The sequence below is a fragment of the Mytilus californianus genome, unplaced genomic scaffold (assembly GCF_021869535.1).
Source record: "Mytilus californianus isolate M0D057914Y unplaced genomic scaffold, xbMytCali1.0.p SCAF_6, whole genome shotgun sequence".
In the NCBI taxonomy this organism is placed as follows: domain Eukaryota; kingdom Metazoa; phylum Mollusca; class Bivalvia; order Mytilida; family Mytilidae; genus Mytilus; species Mytilus californianus.
In genome coordinates, this window is record NW_026262712.1 from 3,647,299 (window position 1) to 3,671,923 (window position 24,625).

Genomic DNA, 24,625 nt, shown 5'->3' on the forward strand with positions numbered 1-24,625 from the left:
AAATTATGGAAAAAATTGAACAAAACAGCAGTTACAACACAAATAATGCAAAATTAAGGGGTCATAACTTCGTTATTTATAATGCAAGGTATCAAAATGAAATTATTTTGTATAAATAATAACATCACTACTATTTCTGTTTGAATTTTGTAGTATTTTGGCTGATTAAAAAAGCATTAAAATCCTAGGGTAAATTTTAGCCATTTTTTGTATCCCTCTGCAACAAGATTCGACCATCTCAAATTTTCAACAATCAACAACAAGAATTGGCCAAACCAAATTTTTATTCCTCTGCAACATGATTTGGCCAACCCAAATTTATATTCCTTAGCAACAGGATTTGGTCAACCAAACTTTGTATTCCTCTGCAACAGGATTTGACCAACCCAAATTTGTATTCCTCTGCAATAGGATTTGGCCAACCCAAATTTATATTCCCATAGAACAGGATTTGGACAACCAAAATTTGTATTCATCTGCAAGATTGCAACAGGACTTGGCCAACCCAAATTTGCATCATGTAACAAGATTTGATCAATAGGTTTTAATTGCAAGTAGTTAAATCTAAACCTTAAAAACAGATTTTTTAAGTTGTCAAAAGAAACATTCGACCATATCCATCTGTATGTTCCATTTTAATTATCTCTTTTTCCTCACAAAATGAAAACCTTCATATCTATCTTGTTTACACTAATTAAGTAGTTGTGGAATAGCATACCTAGGTCTTGATAATTGCGAGAAAAAAACAACGAAACAAAAAACAATGCATAGTCAATGCCAAGTATACCTCCACTAGTAAATCAACGGAAAACAGAAAGTTGGAGTCTCACAGATTTAAAAGGCAAACAAATTTTCAACTCATCTCAGTCAAGATGCAACTAAAAGTAATTTTGTTCAGAGAAATGTGTGAATTTTTTAAGTTTATTCAACATATTGAAAAAAATCAAAGTATCGGCAACAAGAAGTTGGTGTCTGACAGATCCAAACAATGGTTACATCATATGCAAATCATCACTGACCAGCTGCTGTCATTTTATGAAATCTTCTGCTCAGTTGCATCCAGAGAAAACTGTTAAGAAAATATTTGTTGGGTAAATAGACGAACATGCAGATGAAAAGGTGAAATTTACTATAATGTTGGTGTATAATAATATCTTAGTTATTCTGGGGGCCTTTATAGCTAAGCTTATAATAGTATATGGCTTTTGCTCATTGTTGAAGGCTATACTTGACCTAAAGTTGTTTTATACATCCTTGTCCTTTGATGTGATAATTAGTCTCATTGGCAATCTTATTGTGCCACCTGACAGCTTGAGCAACACTCCTGTCACCTTGTGTCACACTTTGTCTATCACAATCTCCATGGAAAGAGCTTGACAGAATTCAACCAAACATTCATAGATTTTTTAACAGAACATGAAATTTATAAAGTTTTGAGGTTTCTCACACCACAAAATGGACTCTTGCCATTTCTATTTATATTATTTGAAGATGGCCTGCAACACCGTCTTTCTTTAAAGACTCAGTTATCTATATCCTGAGTCATGGCATCTGGTAGAACATATTGAAACGTTAGTTCCTACAAGTCAGAGAGATTTAAAACTTGATGGATTCTTTCTTCAACTTTTTATTTTCATTCAGATCAACCATATTCTCTCACAACTCTTTCAAAATAAATTTTTAACGGCTGTTCCATTAAATCAAAATAGAAAATTCAGGAAGGATATTCTTAAAAACAGTCAGTTAACCACCAATTTGCTGTCAACTTATTCTAATCATTAACAATAAATGAATACTTTGATGTTGTTGTCTTTTTTAACAATAGAGTTGTATATTTCATATCTATTGCCCAACCCAATAGATGTGATTGACTGATTGATGGCTGGCTGCTTATCGTTCAGTGGCAAATATTTCATGCATGTTCAGGACGATCAATAGATGTGAATTGTATTGTTGTTAACAGTGAAGCTTTGATACAAATCACCTATCATACAAACTATTGTTGCTTTCCAGGGATCTGACTTAATAGAACAGTCCTCAACATAAACACCAGTTTATCATAAAAATAAGTACATATTTTAATGTAACAAGTTTATAAAAATAACATTAAATGTACTGTAAATTCAGAAATTATTGCCAGGTTTTTATTAATGCGAATAATGCGAGTGGATGAAGATCGCAATAATAAGAACTCGCATTCTGATATCTTATACTTATATCTGTATGCAGATTTTCCTAAAATCGCAATAATTAATCTCGCATTTTAGTCCATCCTTCAAAAATCGCAAAAATAAATGCACGCTATAATTTCTGAATTTACAATATGTATGCAGATTTTCCTTACAACTCAATAATTTATCTCACATTTTTGTGCACTTTTTCAAAAATTGCAATAATAAATGCACATAATAATTTCTGAATTTGAGTAATTTCTTTCAAAAACAAAATTGACCAATCAGATCATAAGATGACAGCATTAAGTTCATCTGTAAGAACTTTGAAGGTGAAATATTACCTAGCTCTTTAGGATTTTACATTGTAGAAACACAATCTTAATTCTGATGAAAAGTGTAATCCATGTAATGTAAAAATTATGCCAATTTGAATTCATGTGTTTAGTTTACACTAAACATGTGTTAGTGTAAGGTAAAAACCTGAAGGGCGTCAACATTTAACTTTATATCAAATAAGTTCATGATTATTATTATTGAAACATATATGCTCTCTAGAGAATGCTCCATTCTTTCAAAATAATGTGTGAATATAATATGTTGGCCATACATGCATACTGATGTTTTAGCATTTTACCTTAAAATATAACATAAAAAAATCAAAATCTAATAAAAAAAAAAAAAACATAACAAAACAAACAAAACCTACCAATAGATATAAGAAGATGTGGTATGAGTGCCAATGAGACAACTCTCCATCCAAGTCAAAATTTATAAAAGTAAACCATTATTCTACAATAACTAGAATTAGACTATTCATATTTACTTAATATAACATTCTACCGACCTTGCAAGACACTCAAGGGAAGTCAAGGTTGTTAAACACCCCCTAGTAGAAGTAGAAGATTCTCTCTCTTTTTTGTCAACACAAAAATTTTCATGTTTCTAAAATATTATATTTTTCAAAAATAGAACTAGCTTATCAAAAAAGGAACTTATTTGCAAATCAATAACACAATACCAATACACAAAATACTTACACCTCTTATAACTCTTCCAAATGAAATATTCTGCGTAAAAAAGTAAAATTTTGAATTTGAAGGAGATGACATAAAAATTCTGCAAACCTGCATTCTTTCAGGAAGTCATCGATGATAGTCTTAAGAAACACACTATCAATGTCACAAAAAAGAATTCATTCAGTTTGTGACTATTTATAAAAAAAAAATGTAGTCAGACATTACAATTTGAGTGAGCAGAAGGCTGGATTACAGTATAAATAACCACATCACCTTATTTTTCTAAAGATGTGACTAAATTGATATAATAATAAAAGAAACTATCTTACATAAAATAAATATTTTCTATTGTTCAGTAAAAGATGTTTACATTATCACAGTAATGGCAACTAATAAATTTCTGATCTACAACTCTACAGTAAAAAACAATACTGTATCATAGATGATTTCCATATGCAAAGGGGAATAACTCTAGCTAAATCTTGAAACTTGGAATTGAGAACATTGCATTATCCTTTGTGGTATCAGAGACATGTATTATATGTCTCTGGTGGTATAGTATGGAAAATCAACCTATAGTTTAACAACTTAACAAAACTTTTACATTATATCCTAAGTTTTTTTCTGAATAAATAGTAAATTAGAAAGCATTTCAGTTATCTCCCCTTTTTGTTCATCTATGCCAAACTGTAAAATTTCAATTCCAACCATAAATTTGAATTCCTCTTTGTGACTTTGGAGGGAATAATTATAAGGTCATAACTGACATTTATGCAATATTGTTTTGAGTATCAATACTGTTTGAGTATGAGGGCTGTTCCATTAAAACATACATGGGACTACATGTACTTTTGGTGGTAGTCAAGTACAGTGAAAATGTAGGTGAAATTCCATTTTGCCTCTTTAGGTAGTGACACCATTTTAAAAGGGCTATCCTTGGGTAGAGACCATATCCCACATGTTAAATTAACTAACCAACCAACCAACCAACCAATCAATCAATCAATTCATAAACCAACCAACCAACCAACCAACCAAGCAATCATTCATTGTGTGCATGTTTCCGTCTCGTGTGTTTAATACGGGGTCCAAGATTTCTGTTGTTTCTTTTTTCGCTTGTTTCAAGAGACCCTATCCCACGTGTTTAATCAACCAACCAATCAACAAATCAATCAACCAACCAACTAACCAACCAACCAATTAATTAATTAATTAATTAATCAATCAATCAATCAATCAATCAATAAACCAACCAACCAACCAATCAATCATTCATTCATTCATTGTATGCATGTTTCCGTCTCATGTGTTTAATATTGTATTTACATCTCTTCTGAAAAAGAAAATCCACATGCTTGTTAATAATTATCAGATGTTCTGGGAAACTACATGTCCAACTGACCCCAAAATTTGCATTTAGCAGGGTATACATGTATTACATCTTCATAAAACAATGTGGTGCAGATATCTTTCAAGAATTTTCCTAGAGAAAAGAAATTGCAATGCCGTAAAAATCGCTTGCTAGCTCCGTAAATCTCAGTGAAATCCTATAATAAAATGTCTGCTCCTACATTAAAATACAAATCTGTGTTACAAACTGCTGCTGAAAAATGTACATTGTATGAAAATAATCGATAAACGTGTTTTAAAGTTACACAGGATCAATTAAATCCAAAGCATGCACTGCTCATGAACTGTGATCGAAACGTCAATTACCTACAATGACAAAAGAAATACATTGTGTGTATTCCGTCGCTATACATGTTGTCTGTCCAACGTCCCCACCTAAAAAGAAATAAAAATACTAAGTTTTCGCTATTATAAAGCTTCGTCACGTGACGCCACAATCTGGCGCGAGACAAAGACGCGCGCGGGACCTAAAATAGAATAAAAACTTTCCACACTAAATATAGAAACTTAACCAACACACTTATATGGACCTTTCAAAGAAAGAAACAAACAAACAAACACACAAACAAACATACACATATATCAATCAATCAATCATGTTTCAGAAGGGGAAAGACCGTTTACAATTGCTTTTTTAAGCAATTGATTTATATTTATGGTATACTGTTGTCCGTCCGTCCCTCTGTTGTCAACATGTCGGACAATAACTCAAAAACGCTTTAACCAATTTTGATGAAACTTTGTTGAATTGTTTATATCTATTGACGAGAGCTTCCTTTTGTTTTTTATAAATTTTAGATTTTAAGTTTCCGAGTTGTGGGGTTTTATTCACTAAAGAAGGGGGGATTTTCCAGTTTTCAGACAATATCTTTAAAGTGCTTTGAGCAGTTTTCATGAAACATTGGTGACTGGTTTATATCTATTACGATAACCTCCCTTTAGTTTTTCATAAATTTCTGATATGACATTGAGAAGTTATTGAACTTTATTCTTTGAAAAAGCAACGGGCCTATCATGCGCTCATGGCGCAGCTGTTTATTGCAACATGATTTTAGCCAACACAAAGGAGTAGGTTAACAAAGGGTTACAATTGGCCCTTAGATTTTAATATTTTTTAATTGGGCCAGAATACTACACATTTGACATTTAAATAGTTGTGATATTATTATTAATATAAATTTACTCTTTTTGGCACATCACATTACAAGTGACAAAGTTATAACCCCTTAATGGTGTATTATTTGTGTTGAAACATCAATTTTGGTCCAATTTTTCCATAATTTTGAACAGGAAAATTTGCTTACATCCCTACCTCTGATTAAGAAAACTGTTGTCTAGGGATTCAGTATAAACCCTTGGCACCTTTTGGTTAAGAGAACATATTTGATCATAAGTAGGGGTCAAGGTTATCCTAAAACTTAGGTCCCAAAAAAGCACAAAACATTGTTTTTTAACATCTCCAAAATGTGATTACTGTACTTTGGTGCTTATAATGAACTTTTTTCATTCTCTCATATGTCACATCAGGGACTTGTATAGCTTTCTGTGCATTATGGGTTTTGCTCATTGTTGAAGGCAGTACAGTAACCTATATTTGCAAACTTTTACATCATTTGGTCTCTGGTGGAAAGTTTTTTCATTGGCAATCATACCCGATCTTCTTATTTTTATATTGTATTAAGATATTTGTTTTGATTGGCATTTAGGCTTTTAATACATCCATTTTTGATAATTTTTGATCAAGTTGAAATTCAAGCCCATATTTAGTGAAAAGTGAACTAATGTATCCTTCTGCAATATGATTTGTCAAACCCAAATTTTCAGGTTTTGGCCAATCCAAATTTACGCTTCCACACCTGAATTTGTTTTTGATTACATTATAAACTCCAAAGTCTGCACATTTTGGAGATGTTGTTAAAATACAATGAGTTTGTGGATTTTCCAGGGCTGTAAGGCTTTTATACCATAGCTGCTACCTAAGATCCAAAATGTTTTGTAACCAAAAGCACCATGGTTTATAATACTGAATCCTTGGACACAACAAATTTTTGGAGCAGGGATGGTGCTAAGGTAAATAATGTGGAAAGCTTTTATAAATTATGGAAAAAATTGAACAAAACAGCAGTTACAACACAAATAATGCAAAATTAAGGGGTCATAACTTCGTTATTTATAATGCAAGGTATCAAAATGAAATTATTTTGTATAAATAATAACATCACTACTATTTCTGTTTGAATTTTGTAGTATTTTGGCTGATTAAAAAAGCATTAAAATCCTAGGGTAAATTTTAGCCATTTTTTGTATCCCTCTGCAACAAGATTCGACCATCTCAAATTTTCAACAATCAACAACAAGAATTGGCCAAACCAAATTTTTATTCCTCTGCAACATGATTTGGCCAACCCAAATTTATATTCCTTAGCAACAGGATTTGGTCAACCAAACTTTGTATTTCTCTGCAACAGGATTTGACCAACCCAAATTTTTTATTCCTCTGCAACAGGATTTGACCAACCCAAATTTATATTCCCATAGAACAGGATTTGGACAACCAAAATTTGTATTCATCTGCAAGATTGCAACAGGACTTGGCCAACCCAAATTTGCATCATGTAACAAGATTTGATCAATAGGTTTTAATTGCAAGTAGTTAAATCTAAACCTTCAAAACAGATTTTTTTAGTTGTCAAAAGAAACATTCAACCATATCCATCTGTATGTTCCATTTTAATTGTCTCTTTTTCCTCACAAAATGAAAACCTTCATATCTATCTTGTTTACACTAATTAAGTAGTTGTGGAATAGCATACCTAGGTCTTGATAATTGCGAGAAAAAAACAATGAAACAAAAAACAATGCATAATCAATGCCAAGTATACCTCCACTAGTAAATCAACAGAAAACAGAAAGTTGGAGTCTCACAGATTTAAAAAGCAAACAAATTTTCAACTCATCTCGGTCAAGATGCAACTAAAAGTAATTTTGTTCAGAGAAATGTGTGAATTTTTTAAGTTTATTCAACATATTGAAAAAAATCAAAGTATCGGCAACAAGAAGTTGGTGTCTGACGGATCCAAACAATGGTTACATCATATGCAAATCATCACTGACCAGCTGCTGTCATTTTATGAAATCTTCTGCTCAGTTGCATCCAGAGAAAACTGTTAAGAAAATATTTGTTGGGTAAATAGACGAACATGCAGATGAAAAGGTGAAATTTACTATAATGTGGGTGTATAATAATATCTTAGTGATTCTGGGGGCCTTTATAGCTAAGCTTATAATAGTATATGGCTTTTGCTCATTGTTGAAGGCTATACTTGACCTAAAGTTGTTTTATACATCCTTGTTCTTTGATGTGATAATTAGTCTCATTGGCAATCTTATTGTGCCACCTGACAGCTTGAGCAACACTCCTGTCACCTTGTGTCACACTTTGTCTATCACAATCTCCATGGAAAGAGCTTGAATTCAACCAAACATTCATAGATTTTTCTACAGAACATGAAATTATAAAGTTTTGAGGTTTCCCACACCACAAAATGGACTCTGCCATTTCTATTTATATTATTTGAAGATGGCCTGCAACACCGTCTTCCTTTAAAGACTCAGTTGTTTATATCCTGAGACATGGCATCTGGTAGAACATATTGAAACGTTAGTTCCTACAAGTCAGAGAGATTTAAAACTTGATGGATTCTTTCTTCAACTTTTTATTTTCATTCAGATCAACCATATTCTCTCACAACTCTTTCAAAATACATTTTTAACGGCTGTTCCATTAAATCAAAATAGAAAATTCAGGGAGGATGTTCTCAAAAACAGGCAGTTAACCTCCAATTTTCTGTCAACTTATTCTAATCATTAGCAAAAAATTAATACTTTGATGTTCCTGTCTTTTTTAACAATTGAGGTGTATATTTCATATCTATTGCCCAACCCAATAGATGTGATTGACTGATTGATGGCTGGCTGCTTATCGTTCAGTGGCAAATATTTCATGCATGTTCAGGACGATCAATAGATGTGAATTGTATTGTTGTTAACAGTGAAGCTTTGATACAAATCACCTATCATACAAACTATTGTTGAATTCCAGGGATCTGACTTAATAGAACAGTCCTCAACATAAACACCAGTTTATCATAAAAATAATTACATTTTTTAATGTAACAAGTAAATAAAAATAACATTAAATGTACGGTAAATTCAGAAATTATTGCCAGGTTTTTATTAAATGCCAGTAATGCGACTGGTCGAGTACAGCAATAATAAGAACTTCCATTTTGATATCTGATTCATATACTGTAAATTCAGAAATTATTGCCAGGTTTTTATTAATGCGAATAATGCGAGTGGATGAAGATCGCAATAATAAGAACTCGCATTCTGATATCTTATACTTATATCTGTATGCAGATTTTCCTAAAATCGCAATAATTAATCTCGCATTTTAGTCCATCCTTCAAAAATCGCAAAAATAAATGCACGTAATAATTTCTGAATTTACAGTATGTATGCAGATTTTCCTTACAACTCAATAATTTATCTCACATTTTTGTGCATTTTTTCAAAAATTGCAATAATAAATGCACATAATAATTTCTGAATTTACAGTAATTTCTTTCAAAAACAAAATTGACCAATCAGATCATGAGATGACAGCATTAAGTTCATCTGTAAGAACTTTGTAGGTGAAATATTACCTAGCTCTTTAGGATTTTACATTGTAGAAACACAATCTTAATTCTGATGAAAAGTGTAATCCATGTAATGTAAAAGTTATGCCATTTTGAATTCATGTGTTTAGTTTACACTATAAAAAGGGCAAATTATAAGAATTTTCAATGATGAATAAAATTGAGAATGGAAACATGTGTTAGTGTAAGGTAAAAACCTGAAGGGCGTCAACATTTAGCTTTATATCAAATAAGTTCATGATTATTATTATTGAAACATATATGCTCTCTGAGAATGCTCCATTATTTCAAAATAATGTGTGAATATAATATGTTGGCCATATATGAATACTGATGTTTTAGCATTTTACCTTAAAATATAACACAAAAAAATCAAAATCTAATATTAAAAAAAAACACATAACAAAACAAACAAAACCTACCAATAGATATAAGAAGATGTGGTATGAGTGCCAATGAGACAACTCTCCATCCAAGTCAAAATTTATAAAAGTAAACCATTATTCTACAATAACTAGAATTAGGCTATTCATATTTACTTAATATAACATTCTACCGACCTTGCAAGACACTCAAGGGAAGTCAGGGTTGTTAAACACCCCCTAGTAGAAGTAGAAGATTCTACCGACCTTGCAAGACACTCAAGGGAAGTCAAGGTTGTTAAACACCCCCTGGTAGGAGTAGAAGATTCTACCGACCTTGCAAGACACTCAAGGGAAGTCAAGGTTGTTAAACACCCCCTAGTAGAAGTATAAGATTCTACCGACCTTGCAAGACACTCAAGGGTAGTCAAGGTTGTTAAACACCCCCTAGTAGAAGTATAAGATTCTACCGACCTTGCACGACACTCAAGGGTAGTCAAGGTTGTTAAACACCCCCTAGTAGAAGTATAAGATTCTACCGACCTTGCAAGACACTCAAGGGTAGTCAAGGTTGTTAAACACCCCCTAGTAGAAGTAGAAGATTCTACCGACCTTGCAAGACACTCAAGGGTAGTCAAGGTTGTTAAACACCCCCTAGTAGAAGTAGAAGATTCTACCGACCTTGCAAGACACTCAAGGGTAGTCAAGGTTGTTAAACACCCCCTAGTAGAAGTAGAAGATTCTACCGACCTTGCAAGACACTCAAGGGTAGTCAAGGTTGTTAAACACCCCCTAGTAGAAGTAGAAGATTCTACCGACCTTGCAAGACACTCAAGGGTAGTCAAGGTTGTTAAACACCCCCTAGTAGAAGTATAAGATTCTACCGACCTTGCAAGACACTCAAGGGTAGTCAAGGTTGTTAAACACCCCCTAGTAGAAGTATAAGATTCTACCGACCTTGCAAGACACTCAAGGGTAGTCAAGGTTGTTAAACACCCCCTAGTAGAAGTATAAGATTCTACCGACCTTGCAAGACACTCAAGGGTAGTCAAGGTTGTTAAACACCCCCTAGTAGAAGTATAAGATTCTACCGACCTTGCAAGACACTCAAGGGTAGTCAAGGTTGTTAAACACCCCCTAGTAGAAGTATAAGATTCTACCGACCTTGCAAGACACTCAAGGGTAGTCAAGGTTGTTAAACACCCCCTAGTAGAAGTAGAAGATTCTACCGACCTTGCAAGACACTCAAGGGTAGTCAAGGTTGTTAAACACCCCCTAGTAGAAGTATAAGATTCTACCGACCTTGCAAGACACTCAAGGGTAGTCAAGGTTGTTAAACACCCCCTAGTAGAAGTAGAAGATTCTACCGACCTTGCAAGACACTCAAGGGTAGTCAAGGTTGTTAAACACCCCCTAGTAGAAGTAGAAGATTCTCTCTTTTTTGTCAATACAAAAATTTTCATGTTTCAAAAATATTATATTTAAAAAAAATAGAACTAGCTTATCAAAAAAGGAACTTATTTGCAAATCAATAACACAATACCAATACACAAAATACTTACACCTCTTATAACTCTTCCAAATGAAATATTCTGTGTAAAAAAGTAAAATTTTGAATTTGAAGGAGATGACATAAAAATTCTGCAAACCTGCATTCTTTCAGGAAGTCATAGATGATAGTCTTAAGAAACACACTATCAATGTCACAAAAAAGAATTCATTCAGTTTGTGACTATTTATAAACAAAAAATGTAGTCCGACATTACAATTTGAGTGAGCAGAAGGCTGGATTACAGTATAAATAACCACATCACCTTATTTTTCTAAAGATGTGACTAAATTGATATAATAATAAAAGAAACTATCTTACATAAAATAAATATTTTCTATTGTTCAGTAAAAGATGTTTACATTATCACAGTAATGGCAACTAATAAATTTCTGATCTACAACTCTACAGTAAAAAACAATTATGTATCATAGATGATTTCCATATGCAAAGGGGAATAACTCTAGCTAAATCTTGAAACTTGGAATTGAGAACATTGCATTATCCTTTGTGGTATCAGAGACATGTATTATATGTCTCTGGTGGTATAGTATGGAAAATCAACCTATAGTTTAACAACTTCACAAAACTTTTACATTATATCGTAAGTTTTTTTCTGAATAAATAGTAAATTAGAGAAAGCATTTCAGTTATCTCCCATTTTTTGTTCATCTAATCCAAACTGTAAAATTTCAATTCCAACCATTAATTTGAATTCCCTTTTGTGACTTTGGAGGGAATAATTATAAGGTCATAACTGACATTTATGCAATACTGTTTTGAGTATCAATACTGTTTGAGTATGAGGGCTGTTCCAATAAAAACATACATGGGACTACATGTACTTTATAAATCTCAACTATCGGTGGTAGTCAGTGAAAATGTAGGTGAAATTCCATATTGCCTCTTTAGGTAGTGACACCATTTAAAAAGGGCTATCCTTGGGTACCATGTATGTTTAAATGGAACAGTCCTAAAAAACCCTCTTGGTATAAATCAAAAATAGAATTTGAATCATCTCCTCAGATAAGATACAACCCTACACCTATCAAATTCACACAAGATGTGATGAAAGATGTTTCATGAATATCAATTGAAAATGCTTTTAGATTAAAAGCACTGTTAAACAAATTTATGAACTGACATTCTAGGATACCAGAATTACGACTGGTTTCCTGTTGACTGAGATTTTTAATGGTCCAAGATCCAAGGGAAGATTAAGTAACTGCCTGAAATCCAGTATAAACTAAGCAGAACTACACAAATTATTGGATTTAAGAATGATGCATTGTGGGATATCTTCAATATCAAACTCACAACAGGAAACAATGAATTTGCCATTAGGTTATTGACAATTGTCCTAAAATTAGCAAAAATACTTCTTAACAATATAAATGAATAAACGGAAATGAGGGGTATACTTCAAAAAGAGCAAACAGACGACAATCCAAAAATTACGCCACAGTTGTCAAGTCTACTGACTTAAATCATTACTCAGTCAGGTGTTAGTATTGGATTGTAATTCCTATAATCCTTTTTATTTACAATGTTAAGATCAAAACCCAGATCTGTTTTATTCATTTCTCTAAAATTTTAACATGTGAAGTAACTTGTTCTGAATAGTACTAAAAATTGTTGGTCACATGAATTTTTATAGGTGTGAACCTACTGATATAAAGAAGAGATTGGACCAGGATCCCAGGCAAGTTTGGTCATGACAAAAGTAAATGATAACACTCAACCACATGAGAAATGTAAATGATAAAATACAAAATGATGGAAATAAAAATACATAAACAAACAATAACAAATGTACAAATTATAATGTCTATAAACTTTGATCTTGATTTTCATACTCCTGTTCATCTCCAGGAATAGATTGTTCTTCATTTCTCCATTTCTGTGTCAGATTTATAACATTTCCTGGAAAAAGAACGAATGCATATTAGGAAGTGACAAAACACTGAAAATCTCTAGTTTATACAATAGAGTTCAATTGGATTAATCATCTGACCACACCGACAAAATGCCATATCTTGGAAATAGTCTTCATCTTTTGCTTTCATTACCTTTTTTAATATTAAATCTAAGGTTACATTTGAGCGTCAAGCCCTGGACAGCCCATGGAGAGGTTGTGGAAGTGAATGAATCTACCGAAACTGTAGTGTATGATGTTGCAAATGTTATGATAGATTCATATTTTTGTCTTAAAAAAAACAGAAAGCATATAAAAATACACATAGAAATGTTTTGTTTACATTGAATCAATACTATGTGTTACAAGGTTTCACTGATAACCAAACATTAATTTTAGCCCCTAGAAACTTGTAAAGGCTCTCTTTTATGTGATATGTACATATCTGTTGCAATGGTATCTATGGTATTCTGTGGTGGATTGAAGGGTGCATGCAGGGAAGAGATAGTAAATTTGTAAGTGAGATATAGCATTTTCTAGACATGGCCAAATAAAAGTGATGTTTACATATCTGTTGTAATGGTATCTATGGTATTCATGTGGTGGATTGAGGGGGTGCATGAAGGGAGGGGATAGTAAATTTATATGTGAGGTATAGCATTTTCTTGGATTATCAAACTTTACTCAAGTGACAGCTTTATTACCGATAAAGCATTTTAAAACAAAAAATAGTGCAAATTGGCAATTAAGAAACCAGATTTCAATGAAATGACTAAAATTATTATATTTCTGTGTACAAAAAATAATCCTAATCTGCCATTTCGCTCATTGATCTTACAGTTTAGGTCTTGTCTGTCAAATATGACTGTTTCCAGACCCTTGGATGGTACATTTATAAGTGGGATTGAACATTTTCTAGACATGGCCACATAAGGCCAAAATAAATTAATAGTGTGTTTCCTATTTCATCTTCAAAAAAATTAGGTAGGGTAGGTAGGTAAAACATTTTATTTTATGAAAACATTTTATTTTTTTTTTAATTGATGGGTCGACAGCAGAAAAAAGTTCCAAATCAAATAGTTTGATGTGCGGGCTTCTCTGATCTTTAGAAAAGTAATTAAATCTACAGCTTTTTTAATTTTCTGTTTTAATTCTGCGTCAGAAATATGAAAATAAACTTTAATGAAAATTTTATGCATTTCATTGGTCGTAAAAAGAAAAGTGTATGTTCTTCACGATTAATTATCTTAAACCAAAAATGGCAGTGAAAAATCTGGCATGGTATGTTATTATGTTGATCCTCGTTGAACCTAAAAATGTAAATGTCACACAGGGTATACATATGGAAGCAGATTCGTACCCCTTGAAAAAACTGTGAACCGATGCTAAGCAGCAGATAATTATGATTTTTTTAGGGTTAATACTCTGCCCTTGCACCCTCTTTATTTAATATACAGATGTGTTTTGATGTTTGACAAAATGTGATGGTGATTGAAGATTGGGTGGTTCTGACAATATTAAAATTCCAGGTTTTGAGAAGAGTGAGAATGTGAAATCTTTGTCTTATTAATGATGGTAGTAATGCCTGTTACCGTCAGGCGTCAAATGGTAATTTTTGGCTACCGTTAGCGTCAAATTGGTCAAAATTTTATCTTAATTCATCAAAATATCCTTATCCTGATTCTTCAGAGCAAGGATTTGTATACTATAGGTCTCAGATAATTATCGTTACCGTTTTTTGGGAAATTTTTTTACGTGATTCGTCAAGATCAGTCGATTTTTTTACCGTCTAAAAGAAAGTGTACATTTTATCGTCATGCACTAAAAATTACCGTTAACGTCGTTTGGCAAGATTTTTTAGCGTTATTCTGTCTACATATGATTGTTCTGCCTAACAGAAGTTCCACTGGAAACTTTGTTATAACCAATGTCATAATATCTGTTCCTGTTGGAATAAATATTCTATACCATTCATTCCGTAAGGAACATATACTGTAATATTTATTCCAGTGGAAATAATATTCCAGAACACTTTTTCCATTTGGAACTTCTATTTCGTGACAATTCGTCGTGAAGGTACCTCATTAATCTACTGGTCAAATAAATTGCAGATGTAAATATGACAGGATTTTTTCCCTTTTCTTGTATAAATTGTTATGGGACCAGCCAGAGAAATAAAAAAGAATAAAAGTAGACATGGTGCTGGGGCAGATTCATTTATAAATGAATATGAATCATACACCATGTCTGCCTACTGGGGAAAGCTTCTGAAGTTTCATCTTTCTCGTTCCACATTGTCTGTTCCCTTGCCATCATAAACTAAAAAGCATTAACAGCCGTTTATGTTGCGTCTTGGGCACAATTCTGTACAACATTCGTAAGAGCATGTTTTACAACAAAAGCTGGATTGATTTTAGCAGTTTTTACTATAAAATTGTTAGTCAATTTACCGACAGTTACAGTCTGTCCAACCTGAAACGATTCTGACTGTTGCCGCGGGTCCAAAGAAGCACAGGTACTAGACGAGATTTAGTAAATATATGTATATATACTGAATAGACTTCATTATATATACAAATATTTAAAAAATCTCGCTTGTAAAGGCTGTTCAAAGAAGTTGAACAAAGTGCGTCAACTTCGTATTTTTTTCGTCTATAGGTCCGCTTGATGTTCATCAAAAAGATTCATCATATCGTAATTATCCGGATTCGATGTCATTATATTTTGCGTGCATGTGATCACATTTCGCATATTTGACAGCTAATACGCTACACGGTTGCCGAAAAGCCATGCTTGTTTATTTAAAATCTTGGTCCTTGAAACGCTTTACTTATCAATATTGGTCGTTATTATCAAACGCTTTGAAGATCTATAGTATTCTAAACGAATAATCGGATCCGGACTGACTGACAAATCCGGATTTTGAATTTTTATTTTATTTTTGTCAATAAAATGTTTAGGGTCGGCGTCGGAAACGGAGGTAGGGTCGGGAAACCGGAAACACGCCATTTATTTATTTTGGCCTAACAGTGATGTGTACATACTTGCTATTACTCTACTAACAGTTTTTCTTTCATTAGTCGTGGGATCTTCATATTTTTTATTTGACAACTGTCCTTGTATCAAAAGCCGATCTCTAAAATATAAAAACATCTCAATAAGAAGACTTAAACACACCAAAAAATGCTAGTGTAACTGGGAATATTTCAACACAGCTTGCATTGTGTTACCTGTAAAGTTTCAAAATTTTCCTAGATGGCTATGCAAAACCAAACTGTAAATGTGTTACCCACTTAAAGATCTTCTTTGTTGTTGTTAAGGTCTGTTTTAGGGCCGATTGTTAGGGGTCAGAGAAGGCACCACTATTAAAATCGATTGGTGATTATTTTAGAACAATTATAGGAAATAATCAAAGAGTGAGAGGAGTGTTAGAATAAAAAGTGCCTTCTGACTACCTAATACATTTATTTCTGGATTTCTGTGACAGTCGTAATCATTCGGCTGGTTGTTAAATTGTTAATTAATTGAACAGCTACTGCAAAAAGTGCTGACTCTGAGCAATGTTGTAACAACACTGTACCTGCTTGATGGTTTATATATACAGTGTTTGTATATGTATTAGAATAAAGATTTTGATTACCATCAAAAATTTGGCCCCAGGATCACTGAAGAGACATAATTTGTAAAAATGTTTATTTGGTGCAGTAAAATTGGTATTTTTTTAATGTTTTATGAATGTTTCTATAATCATATGTCATTTACTGTGGATTCATTTATTTTCATGGGAACCAATTTTTGTGGAATTGTGTTTTTGTGGATGTTTCGTTTTATGGTGCCTCCATTTTAGCATATGGAAAATTTATACTTCATTGAACATTTAAATTCTTGGTTTGCTTATACATGTTATACCCACTATTAAAGTCCACGAAAATTGATATCCCAGGAATATTAATGATTTCACATTACCTCCTTTTCTTGGTGATATTAACAAGGCCTAAGGTTGTATGAATAGTTAATAAATAAATGATGAATCCTGTTCACCAGTACTCTTCACATTGATTTCAGCCAAACTATTTGTCTACCAAAATATGCCTGATTCATCAGGATGTGCGCTGAAGTAAAACTGGTTTAAATCCATCAACTTTTATGTATCTACCAACTTAGGCTATCTGGACCATTTGTTGTTTGTGTTGGTCTTCAGATATATTCTCTCCAAGTAGGTTTTGGTGTAGTTTGTTGTTTGTGTTGGTCTTCAGCTGTATTCTCTCCAAGTAGGTTTTGGTGTGGTTTGTTGTACAATATTTTGGGCCTGTTATGTATTATAAAGTATTATCAGTGGCGGATCCAGGGTGGGAGGGGGGTTCCAGAGGTTGGAACCCCCCCCCCCCCCTTTTTTATTACTATCAATGCTTTTGAATGGGGACATATGGTTGGAACCACCCCTTTTAAAAATGGCTGGATCCGCCCTTGATTATTACAATCAGTGCTCTTACCCTTTCTTAATTTTACTGGCTACAAAGTCCCGTGTGAATGGGTTGAACACAACAATATTGTGCCAATCTGTATCATGTGTAATTTCTCCTGGAAGGGAATATAAATTCTGAGTTAATAGTATCTCCAACCTACAAAAATATTCTCAGAGGAAGGGGATCTTTCCATACTCAGAGTAGTAGAAGAAAAATGAATTGACAAAAATACTGAACTCAATTCAAAGAGGGGGAAATTTATAAAATATGACATAACCAAACACTATAAAACTATATCAACCAACAGAACAACTGGAAATCACCTGTCATATTTCTGAATTGGTATAGATGTTTTTGGAAGAAAATGTTGAGTTAAACATGGTTTTATAGCTAAATCTCTCACTTGTATGACAGTTGTTTATAGTAAAAAAATTGATACTTCTTATTATAAATTGGTGATTAAGTGTAAAAACATTAGTACTAATAGAAAGTAGAATAGCAATGAACGGTAAACCGTATCAAACAGTATAGCACAAGAGTTTCACCAAGCTCTGATTTTTACTTCTTAAGAAAAATGCCTTGAAAGAAAATTTCACTTTCAATTTCCTTTGTACAAATGTTGGAGCAGGGGTATAAAACTGTACATGTGTTATAGCTTTTTAGTTACAAATCTGGAAAGCATTGAGTTTCCACCAATTAGGTTTCAGTTAATAAATATGACTTCACCTGGATTTCCACCAATTGCTATTAGGTATGATGTTAAACATCATATTGAATGATTTTTCTCATATTTTTTTTAATGAAATTGATGAAAAAAAAGGAATAAAATATAAAAATAAGGAGATGTGGTATGATTGCCAATGAGACAACTATCCACCAAAGTAAAAATAAGGATATGAGGTATGATTGCCAATGAGACAACTATCCACCAAAATAAAAAAAATAAAAATGCAGAGATGCAGTAAGATTGCCAATGAGACAACTATCAACCAAAGTAAAAATAAGGAGATGAGGTGTGATTACCAATGAGACAACTATCACTTAACACATCACTATTTTTTTTAGTCTTATCAAAAGTAAACAAAAAGAAAAATCAAACTCAGATTTTAATCAATTATCGTAATTTGTTACCAGTGTCTTTTTTTCTTATTCTATAATTTGTAGCAAGAGAAAATACAGCAACTTGGTTCATATCCTCTCTGCCTCTCAATTCAGCATCTCTACCTACTCGTCCCATCAGTGTTACTTCATTTATACCTGAAAATACATGCAAAACATTTATTAACTCTGGAGCCATAAGGATGTTTACTTTATTTACAAACTTGACAAAGGGGATGCCCCTGGAGTAGACTTGACTACTGTGCTTTCATTTATTTTTGTGGAATGAGGAAAAATTGTATTTCATGGAATTTTTTGTATCAAACATGTTGCTTAACTTTTTTATTCAGTATATATGCACACTTTCACTTATGGACAAACTGTTTTTTATCTGATGTCTCATACATGTATATTGTCTATTAAGTTTTTCCTTTGTATTTGTAAGTCTGTCTCACACATGTGTATTGTCTATTAAATTTTATCTTTGTATTTGTTAGTCCTTCTCATACATGTATATTGTCTATTAAGTTTTTCCTGTGTATTTATAAGTCCTTCTCATACATGTATATTGTCTATTAAGTTTTTCCTTTGTATTTGTAAGTCTGTCTCATACATGTATATTGTCTATTAAATTTTTCTATGTAATTGTAAGTCCATCTCATACATGTATATTGTCTATTAAGTTTTTCCTGTGTATTTATAAGTCCTTCTCATACATGTTTATTGTCTATATACATTTTTCCTTTGTTATTGTCCATCTCATACATGTATATATATTGTCTTTTTTTTCTTATGTAATTGTAAGTCCATCAATGTCTCATACATGTATATTGTCTATTAAGTTTTTGCTATGTAAATGTAAGTCTGTCTCATACATGTTGTCTTTTTTTGCCCTATTTAATTGTAAGGTCTAGAGAAATCTGTCCCTGTCTGGTAGCACATTAGAATAGAGTAAGACAGCAATGATTATATAGCAATGACCAATCTGATAACACTAATCCATATGAACTGCATTGTAAACAAAAACTCACATCTTTCCATCGACCTAGGACTCTCATCAGACATTGTTCTTGCCAACTGGGCACATGGCCGTGTAATCTGAAAAAGATGATTTAAAAATATCCTGAAAAAGATCAATACCTTTGACAAAAATTTAAGTACAGTCCAGATGATCAACAGGTAGACTTGGACTACAGGTGTGGATCCTGAATTTTGGTGTTAGGAGGGAGGCACTCCTTAAAATTAGGAGTAAGAGGTCCATATTTTAACAAAAATTGGCTGTAATTTTACCTGTAAATTACATTTTTTTCCTGTTTTTTTTTGTCTGAATCCGCACCGGGACTAGCAAGGACAATTTTTGTTAAGATCTTTCAACAGTAGATAATACAAGACATCTAGTAGACTGCATGGCAAGTGTCAAATCCTAACGACTCTAAATTGAAAACAAAATTTAAAACCGAACCTTCTGTATACAAAAATCTATCATTTTGTAATTTGAAGTGAAAATAATTTTCATGTGTATACAATACTTTATATTAATACTTTCAGCCATTAATTTAGTTTGGTGTGCAAATAGCGGGATTATTGAATCCGACACATACAATTGAAGGATACACATAACTTTTTATCCTGTATGAACCTCCATTGACCTCTAGCATTCTTTAATACCGTTAAATGTAGATTAAGACTACATCATATACATTTAGTTATTATGACGTTATTGAGGTTCCAATTTACATTTGGTTTAGGGTAAAACATATCATATATACCCAGGCTGTTTCCAGCATTTATTGGAAGATTGTGTATTCAATGCTACTTAGGAGTAGAAGTTGTCTCCCTTTCCCCAGGTAGAGATGCCTTAAACTAAAAATTATATTCTACTATCATGACTATATTTGTAGTCTTCTTTTTATTGCTTCATTATGATTATGTTTAATATTTAAGCTGGGTCAGATAGAAAACGACCTTGTGCAAGTGCACATATATACATGTACATGTATAAGATTTTGATTGATTTTGGAAGATTCAAATACCAAAATAAAAGATGAATTTTGGTCTGTTTCGTAGGGTTCTTATAAGAACTCAATTTTCAAACAGTTACAGATTTTTTCGTAGAGAATTTTCAACCCAAAAGAGGTTAACAGATGTATTGATTTTCATTTGCATACAGTCGATTTGTATCCGACGCAGGTCATTTAAATATAAAAATCATTTTTTTTAAATTTAAAGTATATGAAATTTGTATTTTGGTTTTTTTTTAGCTGTGAATATTTGTTCTGCTCTACTCTGGCACAGGCACTATTTTCTTCCCATTGCCCATATTATATTATTTTTGATAGAATGTCTAGAGCCTGTGACTCTGGGCACCATAATTGACTTAATAAAATGGTAACAGGTCGTTTACACCCCAAAGCAATCTGACCCCCATTCCATCCCCGTTGTAAAATAATGAAAAGTTACTATAAAAATTTGTGTAAACACTGATGATTGGAAGAATTTTTTTTTGAAACATAGGTCTGTTGATTGGTTGATTGATGGTTGCTTAAGGTTCAACATAACAAATGGACAAAACTGGTTGTGTTTACACTTCAAAAACTACTGAGTACAGACTAACCTGTGCAGTTGGAAAAGTTTCAAGGCTTGGAATCCACTAGATATATAAAATTTAAGTGCATTTTGTGTTTCAGAAAGATAAATTCTTTTCTCATGTTTCTGGATCTTGATGGGTATTTTTTTTTTCGATCCTGCTGTTGGTGTAAAATAAATGAACACCTGAATTACACTTGATATTGTCCACTCAGTTACACCCTTTAACTCGCCTATTGCTGTGTAGATATCTATTGTTCTTCTACTGTCCATGTTAATCAACACAATACAATACAGTTGTTACCCGAGAGGGGTCATCTCAAAGATTTAACCCAACTTAATTTATTTTTACACCTTCTCAGGGGTTCAAATTAGCAGTGGTCCGAGGTCTGTGACTTCCATTTACGGGTTCGGACCTTCCCACCAGTAGTTAGTTACACCCAACAGACTTTCATATTTTTGCAGGTAAAAAAAGTTACAAAAGCATTTCCAACAAAAAATATATAAAACTAGTATAAAAATAATCTTAAAATATGCAACTTTACTGAAAGGAAACTTATGTATTTGCTTAAATTCTTCACAATTGATTTGATGTGTAGTCACTTGACTGGTCATCGTAGATGATACTGGGAAACTTGAGAACATATTATTAAAACATAACCAGTAAACGGTATGAGTCTGTTTGGTTTTGGGGTGACCTCTTCCAAAAGAAAACCAGATGAAACGGGTGATACAGCGGGGGTGATTGATGAAATGGCTCAATGCAGCCTGAAAGACAGGATCTGACTGAAGACCAAAAATATGACAGGGAAAAACAAGAACGTAAAAAAAATTTCCCACACACAGTGAAAGGGAAAGTGCACTGGATTGTTAGACAAAAAAACTTAAAACTTGACCCCATAAAAAAATCAGGATGAAAAATTAGCACCCAGTATCTATATATCTTGCCAAAAAAGTGGTTAAAAGAAACTGACTCTAAGTTTGAAAACGATGTTGAGCTGTTATCTGACACAAAATTAGGCCAGTGTGTTCTTAAGCAGCAATTGAAACCAAAACAATTAAAAAGGTACAAAGTGTTATGTAACACCAGCGTATAGTGTTGAGGGAAAAGGGGAAGCCTTTTTTTTCTGACTGACTTTATTTATGAAATTCAGAAAAAAATGAGGTTAATGTAGTAAGATATTGATGAGTGCTTTAATTTGGAGTGGTTACCATTTTCTGTTGTCAGGTTATTATAAATTGAATTTTCAATAAAAATTGGACCTTCTAAGAATAAAGGAGGACCTTTAAGAATTTTTGGTAAAAGGTCCTGGACCTTCTGTTGCCTAAAGTAATTTTGAACCCCTGCTTCTGCGGGAATTTAAAAAAATGCCCACTTTCTGCATTTCTAGCAGGAATTAAAAAAAATGCCCATCAAAATCCAAATAAGATTTTATCTGTTTGAAATGTAACGAGAGAGCATGATTCTTCTTACAAAATCACTTTGTCTCCACCGGGACTCGAACCCAGTACCTTTTTGTTACAAGGTACTTCCCTAGCTCAACCGCTTACGGCTGACCAAGTACATTTTTGTATCTACTACATGTACTAAGGGAAGCAATCCTGTCACACTTCCCCCCACCTCAAGAGTCATCATACCATTATGCTGGCTAGAAATCCTCTCTAACTGCCTAGGGTTTTTTACGTTAGGCGCCATATGTAAGCGGAAAGCACGATTTTCATTACAAAATCACTTTGTATCCTCCCGGACCTCTGTGTTACAAGTCAGCGCTCTAACCTAAGAAGTACTTCCCTAGCTCAACCGCTTACACCTGACTAAGTATTTACTACAAGTACTAAGAGAAGCAATCCAGTCACAGAAATGCAAAATGCATTTAACTTTTATATACCTATCAGAAGCTAGGACTTAAAACTTTTCCAACTGTACAGGTTTGTTTGTACTCAAGAGTAATTTTCTACCTAAAACACAGACAGTTTTGTCCAATTATGATGAACCTTAAAGTCCAGTTGCAAATATTTCATGCATGTTCAGGATTATATTTTACCTCTGTTATAGCTGTGGAACCGTATCTCTTAAGTCCTTATGATATTTTTTGACAATTTGCAGACCGGGACCTAAGAGCTACGGTTCCACAGCTTCCTTCGTTATGAATAGTGTAGGTTTAAACTTTTTAAATTTTAGTATTGTTTGTATTGGATAGTCCAGCTAGATGCTTAATGTACATGATGTATACAAACTATACCTGTAGAATACCTGCATGACCTGTAGAATCTTTTAAATGTAAGGGCTCATGTGTAAGGAAATTCAATCATTTTTTAGCCCACCCCAAGTCGTACTTGTACTAAAAACTACACTAATAACAATCCTGCATTTTATGGGTCACTCTTGGTCACAGTCAATGAAGTTTAATGCTTTAACTAATATTAGTTTAATGCTTTGTTTTGAGTATGGCAAAATTATTTTGTTATCTTTACTATAGTGCTTCTGCTGCTTTGTGCTAATTTTAGTTACTTAACTAATCTCTGTGTCATGTATGTGCTTTTTATGTGCAAACCATTTTATTTTTGCTTTTGTGTTTTTATCTCATAAGTGCATGCTTCAGTGTATGTTTAACTTTTAAAATGATTTAAAAAACTTTGTGTTGCATGTTTATATATTAATATGAACTCTTGCTTTCTATGTTTAATTTAAGTGTGCATGACTTAATATGTATGTTTTGTTTTATTATTACCAGTGGCGGATCCAGAACTTTTCATAAGGGGGGCCTGTCTACAGTCATGCTTCAGTGATTCCCTATATAATCAACCAAAATTTTCCCACAAAAGGGGGGCCCGGTCTTCCTAAATGAGGACCATGTTGTATTTTGAAGAAAAGGTAACAACATATGTACATGATGTATGTAGGCTGAGGCTGTTTTTACGATTTTCAATTTAAAGTTCATTCACTGACATGACTGACGTCAAATCAAAAACTTAAATAACTTTCCAAAGCATAATAACTACATGAATATCAGGTAGGGGTGACCTTTGCTTCACACACAGTCTGTGTCACAGATCTCCAGGAGCAGAGCTATGTAAACTCCCAGAATGTTTAACTCTCTGTGAAGTAAGAAGATGAAACGTGTAACATTCTATATTTAAAGTAGGAAAACCGACAAAATACTCATGAACACAGCTTACTCTTGTGAGTGAACGAAGTACATTCATTCTCGTGTTTCAGTTTTCCTCGTGTTTCTGGAGTTTGATTACAAATTCGTCCCATAGCCCTCGTCCTCAATTGCAGAAAATATATACTTCACAAAACCAAGGATATATATACAAATCCTTGACAAAACTAAGTGACCGT

General features: G+C 32.9%; 1 protein-coding gene and 1 long non-coding RNA gene across 9 annotated transcripts; one reads left to right on the forward strand and one right to left on the reverse strand.

Moving 5' to 3' along the window:
- Positions 1–1,611: 1,611 nt before the first annotated feature.
- Positions 1,612–24,531, reverse strand: LOC127706865 (single-stranded DNA-binding protein, mitochondrial-like). 8 transcript variants are annotated; one of them, XM_052211590.1, is made up of 8 exons: positions 24,460–24,531; positions 19,725–19,791; positions 18,727–18,852; positions 17,623–17,710; positions 16,174–16,265; positions 11,037–13,137; positions 10,071–10,139; positions 1,612–3,018 (listed from the first exon to the last, which is right to left on the reverse strand). In XM_052211590.1, the coding sequence occupies exons 1-6, from the start codon at positions 24,484–24,486 to the stop codon at positions 13,043–13,045; spliced, it is 495 nt and encodes a 164-aa protein (XP_052067550.1). In that variant the 5' UTR covers positions 24,487–24,531; the 3' UTR covers positions 1,612–3,018; positions 10,071–10,139; positions 11,037–13,042. The 8 variants fall into 8 exon arrangements, with proteins under 8 accessions (XP_052067550.1, XP_052067544.1, XP_052067551.1 ...); XM_052211585.1 differs by lacking the exons at positions 1,612–3,018; positions 10,071–10,139 and adding exons at positions 8,301–9,932; positions 10,830–10,898 and having other exon boundaries at positions 10,968–13,137; XM_052211584.1 differs by lacking the exon at positions 10,071–10,139 and having other exon boundaries at positions 1,612–3,298; positions 11,315–13,137.
- On the forward strand, positions 2,504–10,547 carry LOC127706866 (uncharacterized). The gene is made up of 3 exons (XR_007984597.1): positions 2,504–2,646; positions 9,493–9,959; positions 10,236–10,547. It is a non-coding gene; the product is annotated as an uncharacterized LOC127706866 (long non-coding RNA).
- Positions 24,532–24,625: the final 94 nt, after the last annotated feature.